Source organism: Hyperoodon ampullatus (assembly GCF_949752795.1).
Source record: "Hyperoodon ampullatus genome assembly, chromosome: 17".
NCBI lineage: Eukaryota > Metazoa > Chordata > Mammalia > Artiodactyla > Ziphiidae > Hyperoodon > Hyperoodon ampullatus.
The window spans coordinates 76640532-76666220 of record NC_136930.1 but is presented as its reverse complement, the minus strand read 5'-3'; the positions used below and the strand labels follow the sequence as shown (position 1 = coordinate 76666220).

The following is a 25689-nucleotide window of genomic DNA, read 5'->3' as shown; positions in this document are numbered from 1 at the left end:
TGCATCTCCACTGAGCACACAGCGTGCACACATACCAACACCAGCCCTGTGCACACGACACCAACACCAAACACAGAACACACATGCAGGGACTTCCCTAGTGGTCCAGTGGATAAGATTCCGCGCTCTCAATGCAGGGGGCCCAGGTTCGATCACTGGTTGGGGAACTAGATCCCGCGTGCATGCCGCAACTAAGAAGCCCGCGTGCTGCAACGAAGATCCCGCGTGCTGCAGCTAAGACCCGGCACAGCCAAAATAAATAGTAAATAAATAAATAAACAAATAAATGTTAAAAGAATTTAATTTAGAACACACGTGCACACATAGGCACATGCACACTGCTCCCTCTGGTACCCTGTATTCCGGGAGGCCTCCCTCCGAGGGTGACCAGCGTCTGGGCCATGGAGGGAAGTGAGGCACCTGCCCCCCAACAGAAGAGCCAGAGGAGAGGGCCGGGGGCTCTTGTTCCTGGTTGGGCAGCGGGGCCATTTGGACAGGCAGACTCGAGTCAGCCAGCTTTCCCAAGGTGGCCACTGTGCAGGTCTGTGCCCATGGGCTTTGCAGATTCGGATGTTCCCAGGGCGTGCTCTGGGGGGTGGGGGGTGAAGGGCTGGGACCTGGGACCTCAGTGTGTGTGGTGCCTGGAGGGTGTTTCTAGTTCACAGACTGGTGGACAAACCTGTGAGAGTCAGCTGTCAAAAACAGGGATGCTATGATTAACTAGGGGGTCTTAGAATGAGGCGAAGTGAAAGCCCTGGAATGCAAGCCATGGGCATTGGGAGGCCGGGAGTGGCCGGGGCCTCTAGGGGCGGTGTCGGGGTGAGAAGACCAGGGGACAGGGTGGAGGTGCGGTGTAGGACTGGGCTGTGGACCCAAGGGAAGAACTGATGGACGGTGGGGGATTCCAAAAGGGCCTGAGGGTCTGGCACCGGTGCTGAGTTCCTGTTTTTGGTGGCAGTGCCATGGTTATGTAAGAAGTTAACATTTGGGGAAGATGAGGGAAGCAATTCTAGAAACGCTGCATTATTTTTGAAACATCTTTGTACGTGTGAACTGATTTAAAAATGAAAAGTTAAAAATGTTTTAAAAGCAGCATGGAGTGGGCTTGGCAGGAGCTGAGTGATTTGGGGGGTTCTCGTAGGAGGCCGGTGGGGGGGCCCCGGCCCGCATCTCAGAGGAGGGAAGATGAACCGTGTTGAGACTTGGGTAGGGGCGTCACGGAGGAAACATTTCCGGTAGATCAAAGCTCAGACTGCAAGTGGAAAACTTAGAGGTCTCTAGAAGAAACGTAAGACCACCTCTTCATGTATTAACAGAAAACGTTTTTAAATAATCCACCAATACGTTCAAGAATACGAACGGTGAAAAAAGTTTGCCTGTTATCATGATACAGCAATCAAAAAGAAAAGAAAAGAGATGGCAGGCTGAAAGAAGATGCTTTCAATAATTAGTAGCCACTCATCACAATGGAAGATTAGAAAGCCCAAGAAATTGCATGGCGGAGGAATCCAGGCAGATGGCTGTGCCTCAGGCCTCTGCAGGAGGACCGGGCCTGGCTCCCGCCCCTCGGGACACGTGGGCCCCTTGAGTCCTGCAGGGAGCGGTCAGTCCTCCCGCAAAGGGGCTCATACTCCCCTCGTGTGGTGAGACTGCTGGAGGCCATGGTGCCCGAGGCCTGGTCCTAGCACGGTGAATCAGCCTCCAGCTGCCATCTGCACTCCAGGCAGAGTGGTGGCTAGGAGGGAGGGGTGGTTCCTGTACTAGGAAAGCAAACGTTATGGAATATCCGAGGAGACCAATGCCAGCAGTGAGTCCCAGATAGGACAGAGGTGCATGCGTGTGTGTGTGTGTGTGTGTGTGTGTGTGTGTGTAGGTATATGTGTGAATCTCCGCGTGTGTGTGTATATGTGCGTGTGCCTGTGTATGGGCATCTGGTGTATGTGTGTTACCAAACTCAGGTCCGGCTGCTCACTGCTGGAAAATCATTACCTGGTCATTGGTTACTTATTCTTCATTTCTACTTCTTCGATCCACAGAAAGAACCAGCAGTTTAGCAAGGTATCGTGTGATCAAAACATTTGAAAGGTGTGCTTGTGCGAGAGATGAGTGGAGCACCGGGAGCCCGGTTCAGGTCAGTGATAAGACAAAAGGGACCTCCTGCAGAGAGCTCTTTCCTGCCAAAAGCTGCTTACACTTGTGTGTGTGTGTGTGTGTGTGTGTGTTTGTGTGTGTCTGAAGGGGAAGAAGTGCTTTAAAGCCCCTTCCCAGGAGAGAACTGCTCTCCTGATGGCCCCACCCTGGGGCCCCTTCTGCTCTGGTGGGCAGAGTTTTGTACTGGGGACCTGGGTCCTCAGCAGACTGTGCCTCTACCTCCCCAGGTGACCCACAGCAGGTGCCCAGACTTATCCCACCCCTCCTGTTAAGTACTCACTGTCCAGAGAGGAGGTGGCTTCCAGAGGCTTCCTGGGGAGGGGTCTTACGACCTCCCTCTCTCTATGCTTTACTGAATCATGCCAATTCTGCCCCTTCTGACCTGCCCCGGCTGCACAGGGAGCAGGGAGGTGGTGCCTGGTTCCTGAGCTCCTCACGCCCTGCAAAACCACAGGCCTGCACAGTGCGGGTGGGGCTCCTGGGTGGGCAGCCAGCACTGCCTGCCCTGCGTGTGCCAGAAACCTGTCCGGACCAGTGGCTTCCCTCACATCAGTGGTCCTAGAAACACACAGCAAAGAAGGTGATCTGGAAAAGCTAGATGCCACATCTGTTGTCATGTTAATCTACCAAGGACACCTCTGTAACTAGCTTGCCCAACCTTCATACGTGGAGGAATGGCCCTCTGACCTGGGAAGCACATGCCTGGTTCTTATACTGGTCTGTCTAATTCTATGCGGATGAGCAATTTTGTATCTGGTGGTTAATTAGACACAGGTTTGGTGGCAGAACCCAGCTCCTCTGAGAAATATGATTGAGACCACGAAAATGTAAGTGAGAAAAGCACTCACCACGGTACAGTGTCTGTGATGGACATTCTTAGTCTTCAAATTACAGACCTGCTGAAACCGCTAGGTTTCGGCGCGGGGGGCGGGAGTGGGGTGGGTGGGTGGTGATGGTGGTCCAAGGAACTCCAGTCCTTTATGTCTCAGCGCAGAAAGAATTCAGCGAGAGGCAAAGTGGTGGACAGAAGTGATGTATTACAATAGGATGCTTGTGAGGCTTACAAGCAGGCAGGCGAGCGTTGCGCTGCCCTGAGTACTTAGGGGGTTATCTTTTTCTAATCAAAGGAAAAGAGGGGCGGGGGAGAAGACCACCTTCTTCCTTGTTCTTCGAGTCTTCCAACGTCAACTCCTCCTACATGTCGAGCAGGGGAGTTTTTGACCCTATATGGTGCATCCGGGACTTTCATGGCACCATGGAAAAATTATTTCAGGTCTTCTCAGTATAATGAGGGTGTTTCATTTTGAAATGTGAACTTTCCCTGAATTACTGTGTTTGTGTGTGCAGACAGCATGTCCTGGGGGTCATTAACTTGTTGATGTCACTGGGCAGGAGGTATGACTTATTTTTCCACTATTGTTTTATTGTCTTGAGGCATGACTTGCACTTCCATTGCATGGCTTTTTTGGCAAGCAAGTTAGCTTGGTTTCGTTGTTAGGCAGGCCTGTCTGGCTTTGATGCTCTGCCTTATGAGTCAAGCAAGCCCACATTGTTCCAGGATTTTCTCATTACTTTCTCCAGTGATTATTAACTGACTGTGGTCTCCCAAAGCCACCTAAAGCTCCCTCTCTATTTCCGACCCCCCGTGGGATTTTCGAGCTAACCCTGAATATCCTTCTCTATCCCTATCACTATGATCTTTTCAGTCACTGAAACAAACTCTTGATATTTTGGAAAAACTACTTGCCCCTTTTGAAAACTATTTTGAGAACTCATCTTTGGGGTCAGGAGCATTTGCCAGACTGCTTTCTGTCCCCAGAGCAAGGGCAAAGGGCGGACTCAAGGTTTTAATTCCCATAGATCGTATCATAGATGTTTACCGACGTTTTCATTAAGTATGGCTAAAATGCTGATGAAGATTTCCTCTGTAACAATTAATGAAGAATCACAAATGTGGGGGACTATATTGTATTTCCATAAACCAAAGTGCCCAGCCAACAGGGTACCCGTGACCAGAAGGTCTCCGGGCCTAACCCTCTGTGTCTGCAGACGTTGCCATTGTCTTAGGCGTGACTGATCTGGGTGGCGGGGGTTGTCTCGGTGGCCCTGGGTCCTCATGGGGTGGGGCTCTGGCTGGGCGCTGGACCCTCTGAGGCCTGGCTTTCTCACAGGTGCATTTCTCGGCAAGGGCCATTCCTGGGGTTCTCGGGACCCATGACCTGGCCAATGGGAGAGTTTTTGGAAACATCTTTCTTTCTTTTTTTTTTTTTTAACATCTTTCTTAAAAGTGTCAGGGGATGACTGGAAGCTCCTTGTTGAGAAGGAGTATCCTGCCTGGGACGTCCCTCAGGCTCCGCTGCCTCAGGGGCCACCAGGGGCTCTCCTGGGGGCTCCTCACCCGCCACGCCCCAGGCACTCTCTACACTGATGGGTCTGCCCACATTGTCACCCCCCCAAGGCCCCTCCTCCAACACCCTTACATTCGAGGTCCCTGGTTACCCCGCAGGCCAGAGGGGACAACCCTTGCCCGGGGTCACCCGGGGGACAGGACCGCGAGGTCAGGAGGAGGGAGACTGGCCCACCAGGCTGGGGGTGAGGGTACCTGTGCAGGCCCGCTGGAGGCCAGCAAGGTATGCATGGGGTCTTCAGACCCCTCTTCCCAAGAAGCAGCTCCTACCCCGTACAGGCCCATCCCCGGACCCCCCATTGTGTGCCTGTGTGGTGTCACTGCCCACTCGAAGCTGGCTGCCCTGCTGAGGCTGGGGAGATGCGGGAAGGCAGGGCGCTGAGGGAGAAGCTTCTGGATTTCCAGGCCTCAGAGGCCCGGCCCAGCCCCGCCCCCAGGCCCATTCCAGTGGGGACAGGCCCCCTCCCCAACCCCCTCAAGTCTGGGGATGGCCGCGCCATGTTCAGGGATTGAGGTTGAGTCTCCCTTGTTTTCAGCTCAGGGAGTGAAGAAGGCGGGAGGAGTTTGGTCCACTCCTGCTCTGCTTGGCGCGGACGCGCAGGGGCGCGCGGAGGAGGAAATGCTTCACGGGGAAGAGTGGGGACCCCCACCGCTGTGCAGAGCTGGCCGCTCCGGGACAGGCGCCCCTATTCCCAGCCCCCGGCCATCGGAGCTCGCCCGGCCCAGGGAAAATGGGCTTGAAGCAAAGTCTCCCTTCGGGGGGCGGGGGGTGTCACAGGGGACCCCACCCTCTCCCCGATGGGGCTGAACAGCACGCAAAGATCAGGAGGATGTGGAAAGCGTTTATTTTCGCTGTGAGTGGGACCCCGCCGGTCGGGCTGTGGCCTCCGCCCTCCTACAGGCTCCAGTCCAGCCAGCGCCCCGAGGTTGCTGCATCTTGAGTCATTGGTTAATTGACCGCGTTTGCAAAACATGTCAGGCTTGCTGGCACAGCAGGGCGCTGGGCGCCTGGGGCTGGGCTGGCCGGGTGGGTGGGGCCCCTGCGAGGGGACAAGTCCCGGCACAGCCTGTGTTTGCTGAGCACGCGCGGGTCTGAGCGCACACGTCTGCGCAGGCGTGCTGGGCTGGGACCGTCGTGCGGCCCCCGCGGAGCCACGATAGCGAACGATGCCCCTCCGCACCTCAGTCGTCGCCTGCCGAAGGCGGCGGGCTGAGCAGGAGCCCCGCGGCCAGGGCCCAGAGGCTGCGGCCCGTCGGGGTCACTCCATCACACAGGTCCTTTGCACGGCAGGTCACGCCCCACACTTCAGACTTAGGGGTTATCGACGCCGCCAGCACCAGCCTGGCTGTGGAAGCTATCTCGCAGGAAAGGGCACAGTCCGTGTAATATGACTCCACCTTCCTTGTGGGCACGGAAGGAGCCGTCTGGGGTGGGAGGCCCCCTCTGACCCTCCTGGGGTCGTCCCTCCTCACCCTCTCCCCAGACCCGCTGGGCCCTCCATTCCTCTGCTGGGAGGCTGTCCTGTTCCACCAGGCACCCTCCCCACCCCCGCCCCCTCCAGGAGGCTTCTGGGAGCTAGCCCCTCTCTCTACAGATGGGGACACTGAGGCAGGCCGGTGAGGGCCAGGGTTGTGCCCCAGGTGACACTGATGTTGGCCCCCTGCCATTCCCAGAGCCCCCCTCAACCCATCCGCACGCTCTGGGTGCTGGGAACTCACCACTGCCCATGGCTGTGGTCAGGTCGCCCCTAAAGCAGGCAGCAGGACTCCAGTTGCATTGGGTGGACTGGCACTGGCTGAGATTGCTGACATTGCTGATGCCATAACACGTGTAGCACCACAGGCTCAGGACTGGGGCTGGGCAGGGACACAGGCCCAAGCTCAGAGGGCGGGAAGGCTGGGTTCAGACTCCCACACAACAGGACCACAACTGTGTGGGAGCATGGCCTCTGGACGGCTGCCTCTGGGCCCCTCTGAAGGAACTGTGGCCCCTTTCCACCCTCTCAGGTTCTGGAAGGCAGACCCCTCACATGCTCACAAGCACGGCTTCTCACAGGGCATTGCCACCCATGCCCTTGGGCCAGGTCCCTCGGGTGTCCTGGCACTCACAGAGCTCCGAGCACAGCAGGAGGACCAGAAGGACGAGCTGGGGGCCTTTCATGACGCCTGGAAATGGCACGATTCCGTGGGCCCCTTTGGGGTGCCCCAGGTTTAAGCTCCTGCCTCCCCTCCCTGGCTGACCCCCCAGCACACCTCCCTCCTGAGTCAACTCACCACTAGCTTCAGACTCCTTTCAGCAAGCCAGCATCTGGAGCCACTTCCCTGGTGGCCCACTGTTATATCCCCCAGAACCCTTGTGCCCCACCCATAGGAATGCAGGGCTGGGCTCACGTGCCTCCACCTGCATCCACCTGTCAGACCTCATCCAGGACCTTGAGTCCCAGACCAGCAGGATGGGTGTCACCTGGGCCCTGGTGGGAAGGAGTGATTGGCAGACATCCAACCTCTTTCTTCCTCAGAAGCACCCGCTTGGGGTAAATCCCAGGAGGAAGGAAGCTGGGCGGCTCCCCCTTCCTCAGAACTGCAAAGTTGAGACCTTTCAGAATCATCCATCCCCCGGCCCCTTCCTTCTCTGGGCGCCCTGCCCCCATCCCACAGGCCACCTCCAGTCCTCTGTGCAGTCCCCACACAGCTGCGGGGAGTCCCCTCCTGGGTATTCCTTGTCCTCAGCTTCCCCGGGCACTTACTGTCTTCCCAGAAAGCCCCCTCCTGGCAGCTCAGCTGGCAAAACGTCTGCTGTTGGTGCCCGCCTGATGAAGGATTTGGACCAGGAGGATCCTGCCCTTCCTGTGGGATAAAACGGACCTGTGAGGATGCCGCCGGGGGCTGCTCCCTGCAATGTGTGGGGGGGGGGCAGTGTTGGTCCACCCATCTCCTGAATTAGCTGTGCCCCCAAAGTCCTGCTGTCCCCACAGGCTCCATTTCCAGAGATCTCTCTGGGGCAGACCCTGCCTGTCCATCCTGCTGCTGTCCTATTAGAAATGTTGGATGGGCAAGGCAAAGACTTGGAAGGAAGAAGTGTATTATACTCCAGGTCCCAGAGAGGGGGCTACGGTGTGCGCGGGGGCCACAGAGGAGCATAGCCAGCAAGGTACCCCACAGAACAGGTTGGGAGCAGAGAGAGAAAGGACCTGTGGGCGGAGCCTTTCCCGGGGTCAAGGGTTAGGTTGTTCAAAAGCAAGCCAAGCAAGGAGGGAAAAGCAGGAAGCGAAGTCCCGGGGCTGACCTGGTTACCGAGCTTCAGCTAGTTTTGAGTGTGAGCTCAGATTAGGACGGTGAGACAGGTGTTAAACACTGGAGCAAGAACTCACAACGGAGGATATTTTTTTCCTTTCAGTTCTATTGAGGCATAACTGGACATTCTGTACTGGATAAGTTTAAGGTGTGCAGCACGATGATGTGACTTACACACATCATGAAATGATGACCACAGTACATCTAGTGACATCCATCATCGCACATAGATGAAAAACAGAAATAGAAACAAAGTTTTTCCTTGTGATGAGAACTCAGGATTCACTCTCCTAACAAGTTTCATATATAACCTGCAGCAGCATTCATGCTATTTATCATGTTGTACATTACATCCCTAGTACTTCTTTATCTTGTAACCGGAAGTTCGCACATTTTGACTACCGCCATCCAATTCCTCCTCCCTTCACCCCGCCTCTGGTAACCACAAACCTCTTCTCTTTTTCTATGAATTTGTATTTGAAGTATAATTGACCTATAACACTAGCTTAGTTCCCATTATACAACGTAGTGATTTGATATTGCCATACATTTCGAAATGATCACCATAGTAAGTCTAGTTACCATCTGTCACCGTACAAAGGCATCATATAATTACTGACTCTATTCCCCACAGTGTACATGCCATCCCCATGACTTGGTTATTTTATGAGGGGAAGCTTGTCCCTCTTAATCTCCCTCATCTATTTCTCTCCTCCCCTCAACCCCTCCCCTCTGGCAACCACCTGTCTGTTCTCTGTATCTGTGACTCTGTTTCTGTTAGTTATATTTGTTCATTTGTTTTGTTTTTTAGATTCCACATATAAGTGAAATCATACAGTATTTGTCTTTGTCTGGCTTATTTCACTTAGCAAAATACCCTCTAGGTCCATCCATTTTGTCACAAATGGCAAGATTTCATTCTTTTTTATGGTTGAGTAATACTCCATTGTGTATATACCACATCTTCTTTATCCACTCATCTATTGATGGGTGCTTAGGTTGCTTCCATAACTTGACTACTGTGATTAATGCTGCAGTGAACATTGGGGATACATGTTATTTTTCTAATTACTGTTTTCCTTTTCTTTGGATAAATACCCAGGAGTGGAATCACTGGATCATGTGGTAGTTCTTTTTTTTTTTTTTTTTTGTCATTAAAAAAAATTGGAGTATAATTGCTTTACAATGTTGTGTTAGTTTCTGCTGTAGAACGAAGTGAATCAGCTCTATGTATACATATATCCCCTCCTTCTTGAGCCTCCCTCCCCACCCCATCCCCACCCCCAGGTCATCACAGAGCACTGAGCTGAGCTCCCTGTGCTGTACAGCAGCTTCCCACTAGCTGTCTATTTTACACACGGTAGTGTATATACGTCGGTGCTACTCTCAATTCGTCCCGTCTTCCCCTTCATATGGTAGTTCTATTTTCAGTATTCTGATGAATCTTTATACTGTTTTCATAACGGCTGCAACAATTAACATTCTCACAAATGGTGCATGAGGGTTCCCCTTTCTCCACACCCTCACCAACACTTGTTATTTGTTGTCTTTTTGATAATAGCCATTGTGACAGGTGTGAGGTGACATCTCATTGTGGGTTTTTTTTTTTTTTTTTTTTTTTTTTTGCGGTACGTGGGCCTCTCACTGTTGTGGCCTCTCCCGTTGCGGAGCACAGGCTCCGGACGCGCAGGCTCAGCGGCCATGGCTCACGGGCCCAGCCGCTCCGCGGCATGTGGGATCTTCCCAGACCGGGGCACGAACCCGTGTCTCCTGCATCAGCAGGCGGACTCTCAACCACTGCGCCACCAGGGAAGCCCCTCATTGTGGTTTTGATTTACATTTCCCTGATGAGCGATGTTGAGTATCTTTTCATGTGCCTGTTGGCCATATGTATGTCTTGGGAAAAATGTCTATTCAGGTTCTCTGCCCATTTTTTTTTTGCGGTATGTGGGCCTCTCACAGTTGTGGCCTCTCCCGTTGTGGAGCACAGGCCCCGGACGCGCAGGCTCAGCGGCCATGGCTCACAGGCCCAGCTGCTCCGCGGCATGTGGGATTTTCCCGGACCGAGGCACAAACCCGTGTCCCCTGCATTGGCAGGCGGACTCTCAACCACTGTGCCACCAGGGAAGCCCTGCTGACTACTTTTTACGTTATGTTTTTGAACTGTAAAATGAACTAGACCCTGAATTCTTCCAGTGTGTTTCCTCAAAATTTGGCTACATGTCTCCAAACTAAAATTTCCTATTTTTCTCCCACCCTTCTGATTTGCAGTCATTAAGAACTAAAACTGCCCTTTTTCTAAAGCCATGCAAACTAAAGATGGACAACTTTACATAAACTTCCGAGAAATCACCACAACAGCTCACGTATAGACAATCTTTATACCTCTTGCCACGTGGGCCACTCAGAAAGATCACTCGAGCCATTCAAGCCACAAACCAGGAAAAGCTGTCAAGTTGCCACTGCCTGCCCTCAAACCACGTGAAGAACGCTTCAGATCTGATACGAAGAGCTCTTCTAGACTGGCTGCCTTTAGAACTCAGACACAGTTTATAATTTGCTTCCATCATTCATCGTTATTTTCCCTTAGTTTCCATGGCAATGCCTTATTAAATACCTGACTTCTCCTACAATGTAGGCCTAATTTAGGACCCCAGCTACACCACCACCTCCCAAAAGGAGACACAACTGCTTAAGTGATCTCTTTTCAACACTAAGAGCTTAATTCAATGAAATAACAGGGTGACCTACCACCTCAGCTTTATTTTTTTATTTTATTTTTTTTTCAGTACGTGGGCCCCTCACTGTCGCGGCCTCTCCCGCTGCGGAGCACAGGCCCCGGACACGCAGGCTCAGCGGCCATGGCTCACGGGCCCAGCCGCTCCACGGCATGTGGGATCTTCCTGGACTGGGGCACGAACCTGTGTCTCCTGCATCGGCAGGCGGACTCCCAACCACTGCGCCACCAGGGAAGCCCCCAACTCAGCTTTAATGTGTGAAAATTCCAGGCACGTTTCAGGAGGGCACTGATAGGGCTCAATGCAGGCCACCCCAAAATATGCCAATGTCACATACTGACTATACTACAAAGCTACAGTAATCAAGACAGTATGGTACTGGCACAAAAACAGAAATATAGATCAATGGAACAGGATAGAAAGCCCAGAGATAAACCCATGCACATATGGACACCTTATCTTTGATAAAGGAGGCAGGAATGTACAGTGGAGAAAGGACAGCCTCTTCAATAAGTAGTGCTGGGAAAACTGGACAGGTACATGTAAAAGTATGAGATAAGATCACTCCCTAACACCATTCACACAAAAAAAGCTCAAAATGGATTAAAGACCTAAATGTAAGGCCAGAAACTATCAAACTCTTAGAGGAAAACATAGGCAGAACACTCTATGACATAAATCACAGCAAGATCCTTTTTGACCCACCTCCTACAGAAATGGAAATAAAAACAAAAATAAACAAATGGGACCTAATGAAACTTCAAAGCTTTTGCACGAACAGCAAAGGAAACCATAAACAAGACCAAACGACAACCCTCAGAATGGGAGAAAATATTTGCAAATGAAGCAACTGACAAAAGATTAATCACCAAAATTTACAAGCAGCTCATGCAGCTCAATAACAAAAAAACAAACAACCCAATCCAAAAATGGGCAGAAGACCTAAATAGACATTTCTCTAAAGAAGTTATACAGACTGCCAACAAACACATGAAAGAATGCTCAACATCATTAATCATTAGAGAAATGCAAATCAAAACTACAATGAGATATCATCTCACACCAGTCAGAATGGCCATCATCAAAAAATCTAGAAACAATAAATGCTGGAGAGGGTGTGGAGAAAAGGGAACACTCTTGCACTGCTGGTGGGAATGTGAATTGGTACAGCCACTATGGAGAACAGTATGGAGGTTCCTTAAAAAACTACAAATAGAACTACCATATGACCCAGCAATCCCACTACTGGGCATATCCCCTAAGAAAACCATAATTCAAAAAGAGTCATGTACCACAATGTTCATTGCAGCTCTATTAACAATAGCCAGGAGATGGAAACAACCTAAGTGTCCATCATCGGATGAATGGATAAAGAAGATGTGGCACATATATACAATGGAATATTACTCAGCCATAAAAAGAAACGAAATTGAACTATTTGTAATGAGGTGGATGGACCTAGAGTCTGTCATACAGAGTGAAGTAAGTCAGAAAGAGAAAGACAAATACCATGTGCTAACACATATATATGGAATTTAAGAAAAAAAATGTCATGAAGAGCCTAGGGGTAAGATAGGAAAAAAGACACAGACCTACTAGAGAATGGACTTGAGGATATGGGGAGGGGGAAGGGTAAGCTGTGACAAAGTGAGAGAGAGGCATGGACATATATACACTACCAAACGTAAGGTAGATAGCTAGTGGGAAGCAGCCGCATAGCACAGGGAGATCAGCTCCGTGCTTTGTGACCACCTAGAGGGGTGGGATAGGGAGGGAGGGAGACGCAAGAGGGAAGAGATATGGGAACATATGTATATGTATAACTGATTCACTTTGTTATAAAGCAGAAACTACCACACCATTGTAAAGCAATTATACTCCAATAAAGATGTAAAAAAAATAAAAATAAGTAAAGTTACTTGAGAAACACCCAGTACCAGAAGAACGCTCTGACCCTACTTTGTCCCACTGAAAGCAGGAGGCAAAAGTCCCACGGGAAGGTATCCCCCCTATGTGGGGAGGATTGGAGGGCACCCTTATCGCCAAAGCTGGGGGGATTCTGAGTCTGACAAAGGGGCATAAAAAAACTTTGTTACTTCTTCATTAATATGATACCCCAAGCAAAAATCCCTCTGTTCTATCAAATCTTCTCAAATAACACATTCTTTGCCTAAAAAGGTATGTAGACAGCCATCTATGCTCACTTCTTAGGTCCTGTACCTATGGGGCCTCCGTACCTACAAAATTAAATTGGCTTCTTTTCCTTCTGTTAATCCATCTCACATCAACTAGATTAGACCAGCCAGAGGAACCTAAGAGGGTAGTGGAAATCTTTTCCTCCCCTACAACATCCACAAAGAGAATCAAAGGGACACCCTAAAACAGAAAAACAAAACACCTGAAAGTGAAAAACTCACTGGATGGGCTTAACAGCCAACCAGATGCAGGAAAACAGAACAATAGAAAACCTGAAGACAGGTCTACAGAAAATATCCAAACTGACACCCAGAGAAAGAAAAACAAAGCAATGAACTGACCTGGGAAAAGGGGACTCGCAGGTCAGAGTCCAATATCTGGCCTCCATGTAACCGGAGTCCTAGAAGGAGAGACAAAGATAATCTCTGAAGAGAGAACGGCAGAGACGACAATTTTCCAGGATGAGCTTGGGCCATCTGCCCACAACCCAGAAAGTTCGGTGCGGCAGGTGTTAAGGTCGGATCTTAACAAACGGCACCGCGAAACAGAGGAAATCTTCAAGTGAGCTTTATTAGGGGGCGCTCCCGGGCGAGGTTCACTGGTCCGAGAGAAAGGGGCCAGAGAAGTCGCGCCCGGGCGAGGGTTGGGCAAGATTTTATAGGGGAAGAAGGGAAAGGGGTGTGGTGAATCTGGGAGGGCGCAGGGAATTCCTTAGCTGGTGGTCTCTTCGGGTGTCGTGGCACTATCTGGTGCCGGTTACATCAGTCTTGGGACCGCTAGTCCCGCCCCTCGAAAGGCGGGAAGGCTGGGCCGGGTGAAAGGGCCGCAGGTCAGTTCCTGGAACTGGGTGGTCCGGAGAGTTTCGGTCTGATGCAACCTGTGAATCTGATTGCGTTCCCCTGCCTCGGGCCAGTTGGCCTTACATCAGGTCCAAAGAAAAACTCACACAAGGAAGACCAATCTCAGACGTACCACAGCTGAACCGTGGAAAGTGATTTTTAGTAAGTGAAATCTGAACATCAGCCAGAGGAAATCCAGGCCGTACCTTTAGGCAGCCAAACCCCAGCCATGTCTGCTCTTTCCACAAAACCAGGAGAAACAGAAAACCTCACGGACAATCACTTCCAAACGCTGTAGAAAGAAGACACCGATCACCAAGACTTCTATTCTAAGGAAGGGAAAACACGCTCCAAAAATGAAGGTAAAATGAATATGGTTCGACACAAAAACAGTTCGGCTGTCGCCTTACCAGCAGATCCCACTACAAGGCATGTTTACTGCACATCGCATTTAGAAATAAAACATTTGACAACAAGAGCCCCACGCAGAGGGGGTAACAGAATTGAGATGTGGAAACAGATCCATTAGTATCAGCCAGCGTAGACTTCAAGGCAAAAAGTAGCGCGAGAATTAAAGGCAGATGGAGATTTCACATCCATAAGGGATTTTTGGAACTCAGAGTACCTTTCCTGACTACAGTGGCCTTAGGCAGAAACCAGGCGCTTCACGTGTTGGGACATTAAGAACAATTCCAACTGATAAAGCCTCCACACCCCCGTCACTCCCAGGAGAAAACAAAAACTATTTTGGGCAGCATGATAATTAAAATATTACAAAACAAAACCTGACCTAAATACCCTCAAGGCCTGGCAGGAAAGGAAGGGAAGCCAAGCACACGTCAGAAAGGCAGAAAGGCTGAAGCCCAAGGACCTCATTTTCCATCTCAAAAGCCAGGAAAGTGACAGCAAATTCAACCCAGAATAAAGGGCCTGAAAAAAGACACAACAGAAGCTGGAATGGGGAGGGGCCGCTTCGTGGGAGGTTGGAGGTTCCTGTACCCAGGGGAGGGGCGGCTGGGGGGTAGGGGAAGACCAGAGACCCCATGGGTGGGCGTGCTTTGGGGTTCGGATGGCTGACTGGCACCCACGGGATCCCGGAATCTTGCTCGAGGGGGTAGGGCCGAACCTCAGGACCGGCAAACGGCTGACCGGAGGCCGAGGCCGAGCCTGCTCCACGGCGCCCACCGCTCGTGACCTGCCCAACCTTCTACAGCCTTCAACGCTCCCCGTGTCCTGCCCCGACCTTTTGGAACCTTCCTCGGGACCCTGTGTCCTGAGAAAACCTTCTGGAATCTTCCCAGCCTGCATTCTGCTCAGACCTTCAGACCCTCCCTGTGGCCACGTTTCCTGCCCAGACCTTATGGGACGTTTCCGCCCCCCACTCCCCGCGCCCCCTCCACCGCGCGACCTTTTGGAACCTTCCCCGTGACCCTGTGTCCTGTGAAGACCTTCTGGAACCTTCCCTGATGCCCGCATCCCGCCAAGACCTCTGGAACCTTCCCTGTGGTCCCGGGTCCTAGCGAGACTTTGGAACTTTCGCCGCCCTGCGCCCCCCGGCCGTCTTGCCCAGACCTTCTGGAAACTTCTGGGCACGCAGGAGTCGACCAAGCTGTAACCTAGGCGGTAACCTCCACATCCCCAGCGAGCCTGCGTTCCTGTTTCCCCCACACTAGGCGTCATCACCGGATCTTGTCACTCCTCCGCCTTTGGTCCTATTTGAAACAGCTATTTGGTGCATGTAATTGTCTAGTTCAGTTCAGATACAAAGTGCATCACGATGTTGCAGACTTTGATATGTGTTCTCGTTCATTCAATGTCGTCTTGGTAGCTCGTCCTTCTATAGGTGCTCATCCTTCTCAGTGTGCGTCCTGCAGTAAATCCTTCCACCGTGGTTAGAAATTCAGTTGTGTGACTGTAAGAGAAGGGCTCACGGTCTGTGATCGTTCATGCTCATTAAGATAAGTACGTAGATGAAAGGTAAACCTCGTTTACATCACTCGTAGAATTGAATTGTGTGAATGTGCCACTTTTTAAAAATTGAAGTAGAGTTGAGGTCCAATACCATACAAGTTACAGGTGTAGAATATAGTGATTCACAATTTTAAATGTTATACTCCACATATACTTATCAGAAAATATTGGCTACATCCCCTGTGCTTACAGTATATCCTTGTAGCTTAGTTTATGCACAGTAGTTTGTCCCTCTTGATCCCCTCCCCCCTTCCCCCTCCCCACTGGTAACCGCTAGCTGGTTGTCTATATCTGTGAGCCGGTTTCTTTTTTGTTACAGTCACGAGCTTGTATTTCTTAGATTCTGCGGATGCGTGATAACATACAGGATGTGTCTTACTCTGTCTGACTTACTGCACTTAGCATAATGCCCTCCAAGTGCATCCATGTTGTCGCACATGGCAAAATTTCATTCTTTTTAAGGCTGAGTAGTAAGTTCGTTCGGGGTTTTCCGTCAGATGGCATGGAAACTAGCTAACTAACTTTTTGGACACCCAGTATGTGCCACATTGTCCTTATGCATTCATCTGTGGATGGGCACTTAGGTTGCTTCCATGTCGCAGCTATTGTAAATAGTGGTTCTAACATCGTTTTGCATTAGCGTGTTTAGTGCTTCGGGTACGTACCCAGGAGTGGAACCGCTGGGTCACTCTCCGTCTTTTTCTGTTGGACACAGACTGTTAGTAACAGCATGGACCTGGGAGCAGGCGTCCTGGGACGCAGGGCCTGTGAAGTCCAGGCTTCAACGAGAGGGGGGGCCCTTGCCTCCTCCAGGCGGTCCTGGCTGGCCTCACACTTCAGCTGGCATTCCCGCCCCCAGGCAGCGGCCAGGAGGGCAGACATCCCGGCCAGCAGGTCCTGCGGCTCTTCGTGGGCGGGCAGGTGGGGCAGGGGCTGGGTCGCGGCTGGGGCTCCGGTTGCCTCCCCCAGCGCAAGGCAGCGGGAACAAGTCTGGGAACCTTCCTGGGGCGCAGGCTCCGTGCCTGGAGTGGGGGATAGGAAGGGTCGGGGATGAAGTGTGGAGAAGCCGGGACCCAGCATCCAGGGGAGGACGCAGGTTCTGCTTGGGAACGTCCTCCATATTCAAGGCCACCGTGCACTAGCCTTGCCTGGTGACGCCTCTAACCTGTGTTCTTCTGCAGCCAGCACCGGCGCGCCCTCACCAGGGTAGGAGAACGTCAGGGCGGTGCTTCCCTCTCAGGCCCCTGGGCCTTCTGGGGCTGGGCTGGGCCCTTGTCCACAGCTGTGCCTTCGGGGAGACCTCCCAGCTTGTTCGGCCTCAGCACAGGAGGAAGTCTGCAGGGAGGGGCTGCCAGGCCCCCAGGGTGGTGACGTGGGGAGCAGGGCCCTGAGAAGTCTCTGGTGTCTTCATCAGCGAGAAGCCATTGCAAGAAGGCTCTCCTGGCACCTGCACCTGGGTTTCAAGGCTGGGCGGTCTGGGAGGCACCAGGACTTCAGCGCAAGTACCGGAGCCTGTGGTGTCGGCGCCTCGGGGTGCAGCCACCTCTGCCGTTCCTCGGGACAGAGGGTCGGCTTTGGGCTGACCTGTATGTCCAGCACCCTGCAGCAGAATGTGTAAGGATGGGGAAAGCTGGCACCCGGCAGAGCCCCGACAGCCCCAAGGGCAGACCAGGAGAGGCCTGGATGGGGCGCGGGGTGGAGGGCACACCGGCAGGAACAGGCAGCAGGAGGCTGGCCAGAGTGGCCTGGGCTGATGTGCCAGCACACCAAGGGCAGGCTGCGTCTTCTCCGCCCAAGGACAGCTCTTGCACCATCTGGGGCTGAGGCACATCGTACATCTCAGCTTGACGAGGGGCCTTGGCGGTTCTGACTCATTACCGCAGCCGAATATTCCCCGAGGAAGTGTCAGGAGCAGGGAACGGATTGAAGTAGACTGACCAGTAACACTCAGGTCGTCAGCCACCCTGCTAACCCCACACATACCCTCCGTCCTGCCCCCAGAGCCTGCGCTGCGGTGGCCTCACCGCCTCACCCCCAAGTCAGGGTCAGGGCGCTGGGGCCCCTCTGGCACACCGGGCGGGACGGGGGGGCCTTGGGAGGTGACAGGAGCCCCGGGCGTCAGTCGCCTGTTGAGGAAATGGGGACGGCGACAGCGCTACCCACCTCACAGGAAAGCTGCCAGGCATGGATGAGACGAGTCGGGGCCCCAAACCGTGGACCCCCTCGTAGGGTTGGCTCTTAGGCTTGGCTCCGGCTGCGTGCTTGCTGGCCAGGGTCCCTGGCAGAGGGGGAGTCCACAACCACACCCCCGTCATCGACTCTGCCCACGCTGGGAGCACGGGTCCTGGGGGGAAAGGAGGCTGCGGGCCCCGATCACAGGCCTCGGTGGGGGAAGCGGGGACCTCTCACCCTCCTGGCTGCAGAGGGGCTTGCAGGCCACCCCCCAGTGACCCCGTCTTCTAGGTGTTCTCTGCTCCTCAGCGGGACCAGCGAGGCCAGACAGACAGGGCCTCGGCCACATCAGTGCCCTGGCGGCCCCAGTGCCACCGCCAGTGGTGTCTTTGCATCCCCCTCTCTGCCCCCGTGAGACTGGAAGCCCCCCTTGGGAGACTCCCTGCTGGCTCCCGCCTCCATTCCCTGGACCCAGCCCAGGGCCTGGGGAAGAGTGGACAAAACACATGTGGCCTCGAGAAATTAGAGCAAAGCCCTCACCACTGCTTCCCACTCTGGTCCTTGTAGAAAAGGGATGAAAATACCCAAGGTCCCCTTTCATCCCTTGCTAAGATAAGGCACCTATCCGTCTTGCTTCTTTCCCTCACTGGACGGGGAGGGAGGCCTCTTGCCCTCAGCCCCACCCCATCGGGTCCCTGCTCCAGACCCTGCCCCTGCTCTCAACAGCCACCCCCGAGCAGGCCTGCGTCACTGCCGGACTCGGCGCCCGTCCGTCTCTTTCCTCCCCCGCTGGAGGCCTCCAGCCCTGACCGCTGCCCCGGGTTTCCTGGTCTGGCCCAGGGACACTTTCTCCTCTGACGCGATCCAGTCGGCCGGTCCAGCGAGCCAGCGGAGATAAAAGGATGGGACTGAAGGGGGCGGGGGCGCAGCAGGATGGCGCTGTGGGCAAAGGCCAGAGCGTGGATGGCGGGGCCCTGGCTGTCCCTGCACAGGGCACGCACACTGGGCAGCAGAGCCACTCCGGCCCCCAAGGCGGTGCTGCCCTTTGAAGCCATGCCCCGGTGTCCTGGCCACAAGTGGATGCGGGTGCTGCAGATCTGGACAGAGCAGGGCTCTGAGAACATACACCTGGACATGCATCAGGCCTTCCAGGAGCTGGGGCCCATTTTCAGGTAAAGCTCTCCCTGCCCACCTCGGCGAGAACACCCTTTCTGTCCCTCCTGGCAGCTGAGTCCCTGCTGGGCGCAGGGGCGCCCGGGGAGTGAGGGGGAGGGTCAGGGAGGGGGCTCAGCGGGGCAGGTCTGTGCCTTTGATGCGGCAGACTGGGGCCTTCGTGAGCACGGAGCCCTGCGTGGCTCGCGGCTGGGAGCACAGAACGCAGACCCCAGAGGAGGGGAGGCTTCAGTGAGGCGGCGGGAGGGTTCTGCAGAGTGGGGCCCCGGGGAGGACACGGCGCCACGGCAGGGCTGGGAGCTTTGTCCCACAGGTATGACGTGGGAGGGAGACACATGGTGTTTGTCATGCTGCCCGAGGACGTGGAGCGGCTGCAGCAGGTGGAGAGCCCTCACCCCCGGCGGATGTTCCTGGAGCCCTGGCTGGCCTACCGACAGGACCGTGGCCTCACGTGCGGCGTGTTCTTGCTGTGCGGGCGAGTGGGGACGCGGACGGAGGGGGCGGGCAGCCTGGGTGCAGACAGGAGGCGAGGAAGGGAAGACCCCGAAGCACGCCTGCCCGGGAACCATCCGGGTGGGTGGAGAGAGGGTGACCACTGGCTCCGGATGCAGATCGTGCCCATGCCCTGGGGGTCGTGTGTGCCCTGGGGCCGGGCAGGGGAGCCCGGCCCCTTCCTGCAGGGCCAGAGGAAGAAGGATGATGCCTGCCGTCAGGGAGCCCCGCACCTGCACTGGCCTCCGAGGGGCTGGCGTGTGGGTTGGACTTCTCCCCTGGAGGCCCTGCAGGCAGCGCCCCGTCAGCACCGGGCTCTGCGTGGGAATATTAGGAGAGACACGACTTGAGTCCTGCCACGTTGCAGCAGGAGGCTCTGCAGGGAGGGGTTGGTGGGGCTGGCACAGAGGCAGCAGTCACAGGAGCCGGGAGATGAAGGTCTCCAGGGGCCTCTCCCACCCTGGGGTGTGACGAGAGCAAAGCTGGGCCTGGCCTGCCTGGGGGCTCAGCCCCCTTCCTCACAGCAAAAGCCTCCGCCCCAGGGAGGGCCCGGGTGGGAGACGGGTGTGCCAGGCACGGGGCCTGCCAGTTTGCACAAACCCCCGCAGCAGGCTCAGGCAGAGGCCCCGTCTCCTCTGGGCGAAGCGCACGAGGCTGCCCTGAGGAAGACTTGCCGCCGAGGCCCAAACGCGGGCAGCCTGCCCCCTAGGAACCACCAGGCGGCTCCCCGCCTCGCCCGCTTCCCTCTGGGGAAAGGAAGGTGGGGTATAGGGCCGCGGCCAGCTGCTGACTCTGGACGCCCTGATGCCCCGCTCCCTGCTCGACAGAAACGGGCCCCAGTGGCGTTTGGACCGACTGCGGCTGAACCCAGACGTGCTGTCGCTGCAGGCTGTGCAGAAGTACACGCCCTTGGTGGATCGGGTGGCCAGGGATTTCTCCCGGGCCCTGAAGGCCAGGGTGGTGCAGAATGCCCGCGGGAGTCTGACCCTGGACATCAGGCCCAGCATCTTCCACTACGCCATCGAAGGTGTGGGCTCGCGACCGGAGCGGGCCGGGGTGGGGTCAGGGAGGGCTGGGGGCAGGTGGTCGTGAGGCCCGGGCTGCCTCGGGCTCAGGAACCCCCTCCTCGCCGCAGCCAGCCACTTAGTCCTTTATGGAGAGCAGCTGGGCCTCTTTGCCCAGCACCCGAATCCTGACAGCCTGAACTTTATCCACGCTCTGGAGGCCATGTTCAAGTCCACCGTGCAGCTCATGTTCGTGCCCAGGAGGCTGTCTCGCTGGACGAGCGCCAACATGTGGAAGGAGCACTTTGAGGCCTGGGACTACATCTTCCAGTACGGTGAGCGCGGGGGAGCGGGCAGTGCTGCGACCAGGGCCCCCAGGGCCCCCTCCACGCACCACGGTCTGGGGAGAACGGAGGCCACAGGAGGGACCTGTGGCTTCTTCATGGTCTCCAAGATAGTTGGCAGTGAGGCTGGACTGGGCTGATCCGAGAATGGGGGTGGGACATGGAGACCTGGGGGTATTGAGGGCTGAAGGGTAGGAGGATGACAAAAAAAGTGCTTCCCAGCATCAGACCAGGGGCCTCTGTCTCTGTGTGTCCCGCAGCCAACAGAGCCATCCGGAGAATATATCAGGAGCTGGCCCTCGGCCACCCGTGGCACTACAGCGGCATCGTGGCAGAGCTGCTGATGCGTGCGGACATGACCCCGGACACCATCAAGGCCAACTCTATCGACCTCACTGCTGGGAGCGTGGACACGGTTAGGCCAGCGCCCAGCCCTTCCCATGGAACAGGGAGCCCTCCTGCCTCCAGGCTGCCCCCTCCCATGGCAAACGTCTCCTGCAAGCCTCTCCCCAGTCTACGGCTCCAGCTTCCCAACTGAGAAGGGGGAGCACGGGAGCCAGGCCTCAAAGGCAGGAGTCTGTGGTTACTCTCGTGGGAAGCCACGCTCCAGGCAGAGTGCAGAGTGGACGAGGCCCAGGGACATGCAGCAGCAGAGACCCCGGGGACCATCTAGGTCCTGGGGCGGGGGAGTGGCGGGGGAAGGGCCGAGGCGCGGTTGGAGGCCCACACAGGGGACATTTCCCAGGGACAGAGTACCTGTGGCTCTCACTCAAGGTCCTTTGGCAGTGACAGACTGATGGGAGGGACAGCAAGGGGCTCCGGTGTGTGGGCGGGAGAGCAGGTGGCTGACAACACGGCACAGTGGGCAGGGTGGGCCCCGGGGTGTGAGTGCAGCCGAAGCTGCCTGCCTCTGGACCGAACCTGCATCCGCCAGCATCTCTGAGGGCCTGCTCTGGGCCAGGCACCCAGGATCCTGAGCAGAGGCACAGACCCCTGGTGCAGACACTCCCTGAGCAGGGGCTGTGTTGCAACCACATGGTGAGAGAGCCCAGGGCAGGACCTGTGCCTCAGGAGGTAGCTCTGGGAAGGCTTCCTGGAGAAGGAGGCCTTTGCGCTGGATGTGGAAGGACCACACAGAAGTTAGACAGGCCAAGAAGAGGAGGCTGGGAGGGCCGCAGGCCAGGGCCTGCAAGAGCGGACAGCGAGGAAGGGCTGTGAGGCTGAGTGGGGGGAACAGGGCACGTGGGCAGAGGAGGGCAGACAGGGTCAGGGCCCCTGTCAGGAGGGGGCCTTGGGCACCAGGCCTGTATCCAAGGCTAGAGGAAGCCACTGTAGGGAGTGTCTCACTCAGACTTCTGCTCCCTCTCGGGCCACAGGGCAGAGCACGGACTAAAGCTGAGGGAGCAACAGGGAGCCATATCTGCATATCAGGAGATGCCAGGGGCGCGCTGCCTTGGGGACGGCATTTAGGAGATATTGAGCCTCCCAGATCTCAGGCTGGGCTGGCGGACACCTCTCCCTGCACATGGAGATGATCCAGGAGGAGGAAATAGTCGGGGCCTGGGGTGGCTGGTTCGTGTTAGGACCCCGTGCTCGGACCTGCCTGTGGCTGGCCAGGGAGGTGACCCACGGGGAGCGGATGGCCCGGGGCTCCTGAACCCTCCCCGCTGGATAGATAGCAAGAGTGGGCACCTCCTGGGCCCGGAGGAGGGTGAGAGCCGGGCTCTGAAGTGGCTGCGGGAGGCCTGGGTCTTCCCTGAGGTTGGGGACACCTTCCCCGAGGGATTCAGGGGAAGTAGACAAGGTGGCTTTAGGATCTTGAGGTTCAGCTCTCTGGGCTTTGTCATTTCCGGGCACGCAGGCCCCCTGCCCCAGGGGACGGCGGCCATCTTTCTGGGAGGGGTGCCCTGGGGGTGGAGGGGCGCCCTGGGGGTGGAGGGGCACAGCCTGTGCCCAGGTCTGAGCCCTGGCCCCGTGGCTCCTGCAGACGGCCTTCCCCTTGCTGATGACTCTCTTTGAACTGGCTCGGAACCCGGAAGTGCAGCAGGCCCTGCGCCAGGAGAGCCTGGTGGCCGAGGCCAGGGTCTCAGAAAATCCCCAGAGGGCAACCACGGAGCTGCCCCTGCTGCGGGCAGCCCTCAAGGAGACCTTGAGGTAGGCGTGGTAGACCTGGGCTCCCCCTGCTGCCCTGGCCGCTGTCGGGACAGCCCGCTCGCCGCGGCTTGCAGGCAGATCCTGGGGCTGCTGGTCAGCAGCTTGGCCCAAGGCTACATCCCCTGCACCTCCTCTTCCTCTCCCTAAAGGGATGGGGGTGCTTCTTCCTCTGGGATCGTACCTCAGTGTCCCGACACCATCGTCGGTCGTGTCCTCGTTGGCCCGGGGCTGCTCAGGCCGGGGCAGCTTTGGCTGACTCAGGAGAGGCAAGGAAGCAGCTCCTCGGGATTTGGGCCTCCCAGTGCCGGGAGCGAGCTGTGAGGGCGCTGGGGGAGCTGCCCTCGGGCCGTGGGCGCTGGGCTAGGAAGGCTGCAGAAGGGAAGCGAGCGCCCTGTCGCAGCTGAGGACCCTGTTGGCCGCCCCTGTGCACAGGCTCTACCCCGTGGGTGTCTTCTTGGAGCGACAGGTGAGCTCAGACTTGGTGCTGCAGAACTACCACATCCCGGCCGGGGTGAGTGAGGCCGCAGGGCTCCTCTGTCGGACACCCCGCCCTCTGACCTTCACCCCCAGGGCTTCTGACCCCGCCCCTCCCCACCTGTCTGCAGACACTGGTGAAGGTGCTACTGTACTCCCTGGGGCGAAACCCCGCCATGTTCGCCAAGCCCGAGCGCTACCATCCCCAGCGCTGGCTGGACAGCCGGGCCTCCGGTACCAGGTTCCCACACCTGGCCTTTGGCTTTGGCGTGCGCCAGTGCCTGGGGCGGCGCCTGGCAGAGGTGGAGATGCTGCTTCTGCTGCACCACGTGAGTGGGCCTGGATGGGGCCTGGATGGGGCCTGGGCAGGCAGCCTCGTCGGGAACCTCAGGCTTCCGCTCCTGGGGCACCCACCCTCAGGGCCCTGGAAGGCAGGGGAGGCCAGGCCAGGCAGAACCCGCGCCTCTGTCCTAGGTGCTGAAAAACTTCCTGGTGGAGACGCTGGTGCAAGAGGACGTAAAGATGATCTACCGCTTCGTGCTGATGCCCTCTACCCTCCCCCTCCTCACCTTCCGGGCCATCAGCTAGTCACGTCGCCCCTCGGTCGGGCTAGTCACACCACACGCTCCCTCTGCCTGGCCCCAGGCCGCCCCTTTTGTCTCCCGTGGGCCCTGCTTCCTGAGCCACACCACCGTCCAGGCAGCGCGTTGCACAAATGGAACAGCCCAGCCCTGCGAGGGTCAGGGCTTGCCAGCCTGTGCAGCAAGGCCCGAGCAGAGCTGGGGGTGAAACTTGGTCGCAGGTCCTGGCCATGTGCCCGGTCCCACCAGGGCCCTGTCCTGCAAGGAGCACCATCTGAGGGCCTAGCCCCTGTTGCCCCAGCACTAGCTCCAGGCTCCCCGTGTGTCCGACCAAGCAAAGGGGCCTCAGACGCCGCCCTTTACCTCCCTGTCCAGTCTCTATGCCCTCTGTGCTAAACTCTGCCCCCGTGCAAGAGCTGACAACCTGGGCGTCCCCTGTCCTGCTCGTTGCCATTTCCAGTGCCGTCCCTTTTGTCTGCAGTGCTCTGGTGTGGACTTGCCCTTCAAGCTGGGTTGCTAGTTGTCCATCTACCTGCTCCACTCAGCCCGCAGGGGCTCCTCCTGGCACTGCCAGCCCTCTGGGATTGGAAGTGCCCAGCCAAGGGCCTGCATAGGCAGGTCAGCAGTCATGTTTACTAGAAGGGTAGCTACCAAAGAGCCAACTTGGACATCTGGGTCAATGGTATGCACCTGACAGCAGGAGGGAGGTTGACCGCTTCCGGCAGGAGTTTGGGGGCCGCAGAGAAGCCTCTAGAGGAGGGCGAGGGGCCATCTCGTGCTCCCTTTAGCGGAGCCGGTCTGGAGGGCCCCGCTGCCCTCGTGCAGTGCCCCGTGCCCCAGAGCAGAGCGGCCACCCTGACCTCATGGGTGGAAGAGGCTCTGAACAACTGAGAACCAGCCGGGGTCCCCTAGTTGGCAGGAGCGTGTCTGTCCCATGCCACCTGGGGTCCGGTGACACCCCCAGGTAGAAAGGGGGCCCAGAGGCAAGAGGGGGTGGTGGGGCCTCTCCACTCTCCCTCCCTCCCCACTCCCACCTCATCTGGTGAGAAGCAGGTACTCAGTCACGGCGAGGCAGTGGGGCAGGAGGAGTTGTGTTTCTGGCTGTGCCGGCCCTGCTGGCACTGAGCCACCCCGCTGGCATCTGTTCGCTGCCAAGATCCCTGGAGGAGAACAAGAGCTTGCACACCCCTCGCCACCCCACTCCACCCACGGTGGAAGAGGCCGGCTGCCACCAGTGTGGTCTTCGCTTGCCCCACTCCGGCACTGTGGAGGGGGACTTGGAGAATCATGGAGAAGAGAGGAGGTTCCAGACTCTGTGGTCACACAGGCACAAGCTGGAGCCCTGGCTTACCACGTGGGCCCAGCCCTCAATCCCTCTGAGGCGCAAGCTCATCCTCTGGGAATTCTGTATAATTACCATTTCACCAGACCTCAAGGGCACACAGGGAGACTGGTGCTCGGAAAGTGCCCAGCTTTCTGGCTCGACTGGTACTGAATAAATGGGGATTTCTTCTCCCACTACTCAGAAGTTGTCTCCTTGTTTGTGGCCCCGCTCTGTGGTGAGTGGACGGTGTGTGATGGCAGGAATGGAATGAAAACCTCATCACCCTGGGGTGAAGGTGTGTCATTCTGCGAAGCTTGGCACGTGTGTTTGCTTGATCGTCACAGCAGCCCTAAGAGGCACCCACTGTGCTCATCC

The 25689-nt window shown here is 56.3% G+C and overlaps 1 protein-coding gene across 1 annotated transcript; it reads left to right on the top strand.

The window, feature by feature from the left end:
* Window positions 1–18701: 18701 nt before the first annotated feature.
* On the top strand, window positions 18702–23997 carry LOC307065662 (cytochrome P450 11B1, mitochondrial; the record flags this gene model as incomplete). Its single annotated transcript, XM_079722558.1, has 9 exons — window positions 18702–18940; window positions 19255–19410; window positions 20261–20460; window positions 20569–20772; window positions 21042–21196; window positions 22769–22935; window positions 23368–23446; window positions 23541–23738; window positions 23884–23997. 9 exons carry the CDS (start codon window positions 18702–18704, stop codon window positions 23995–23997), a joined length of 1512 nt encoding a protein of 503 aa, XP_079578684.1.
* Between the last annotated feature and the right edge of the window lie 1692 nt (window positions 23998–25689).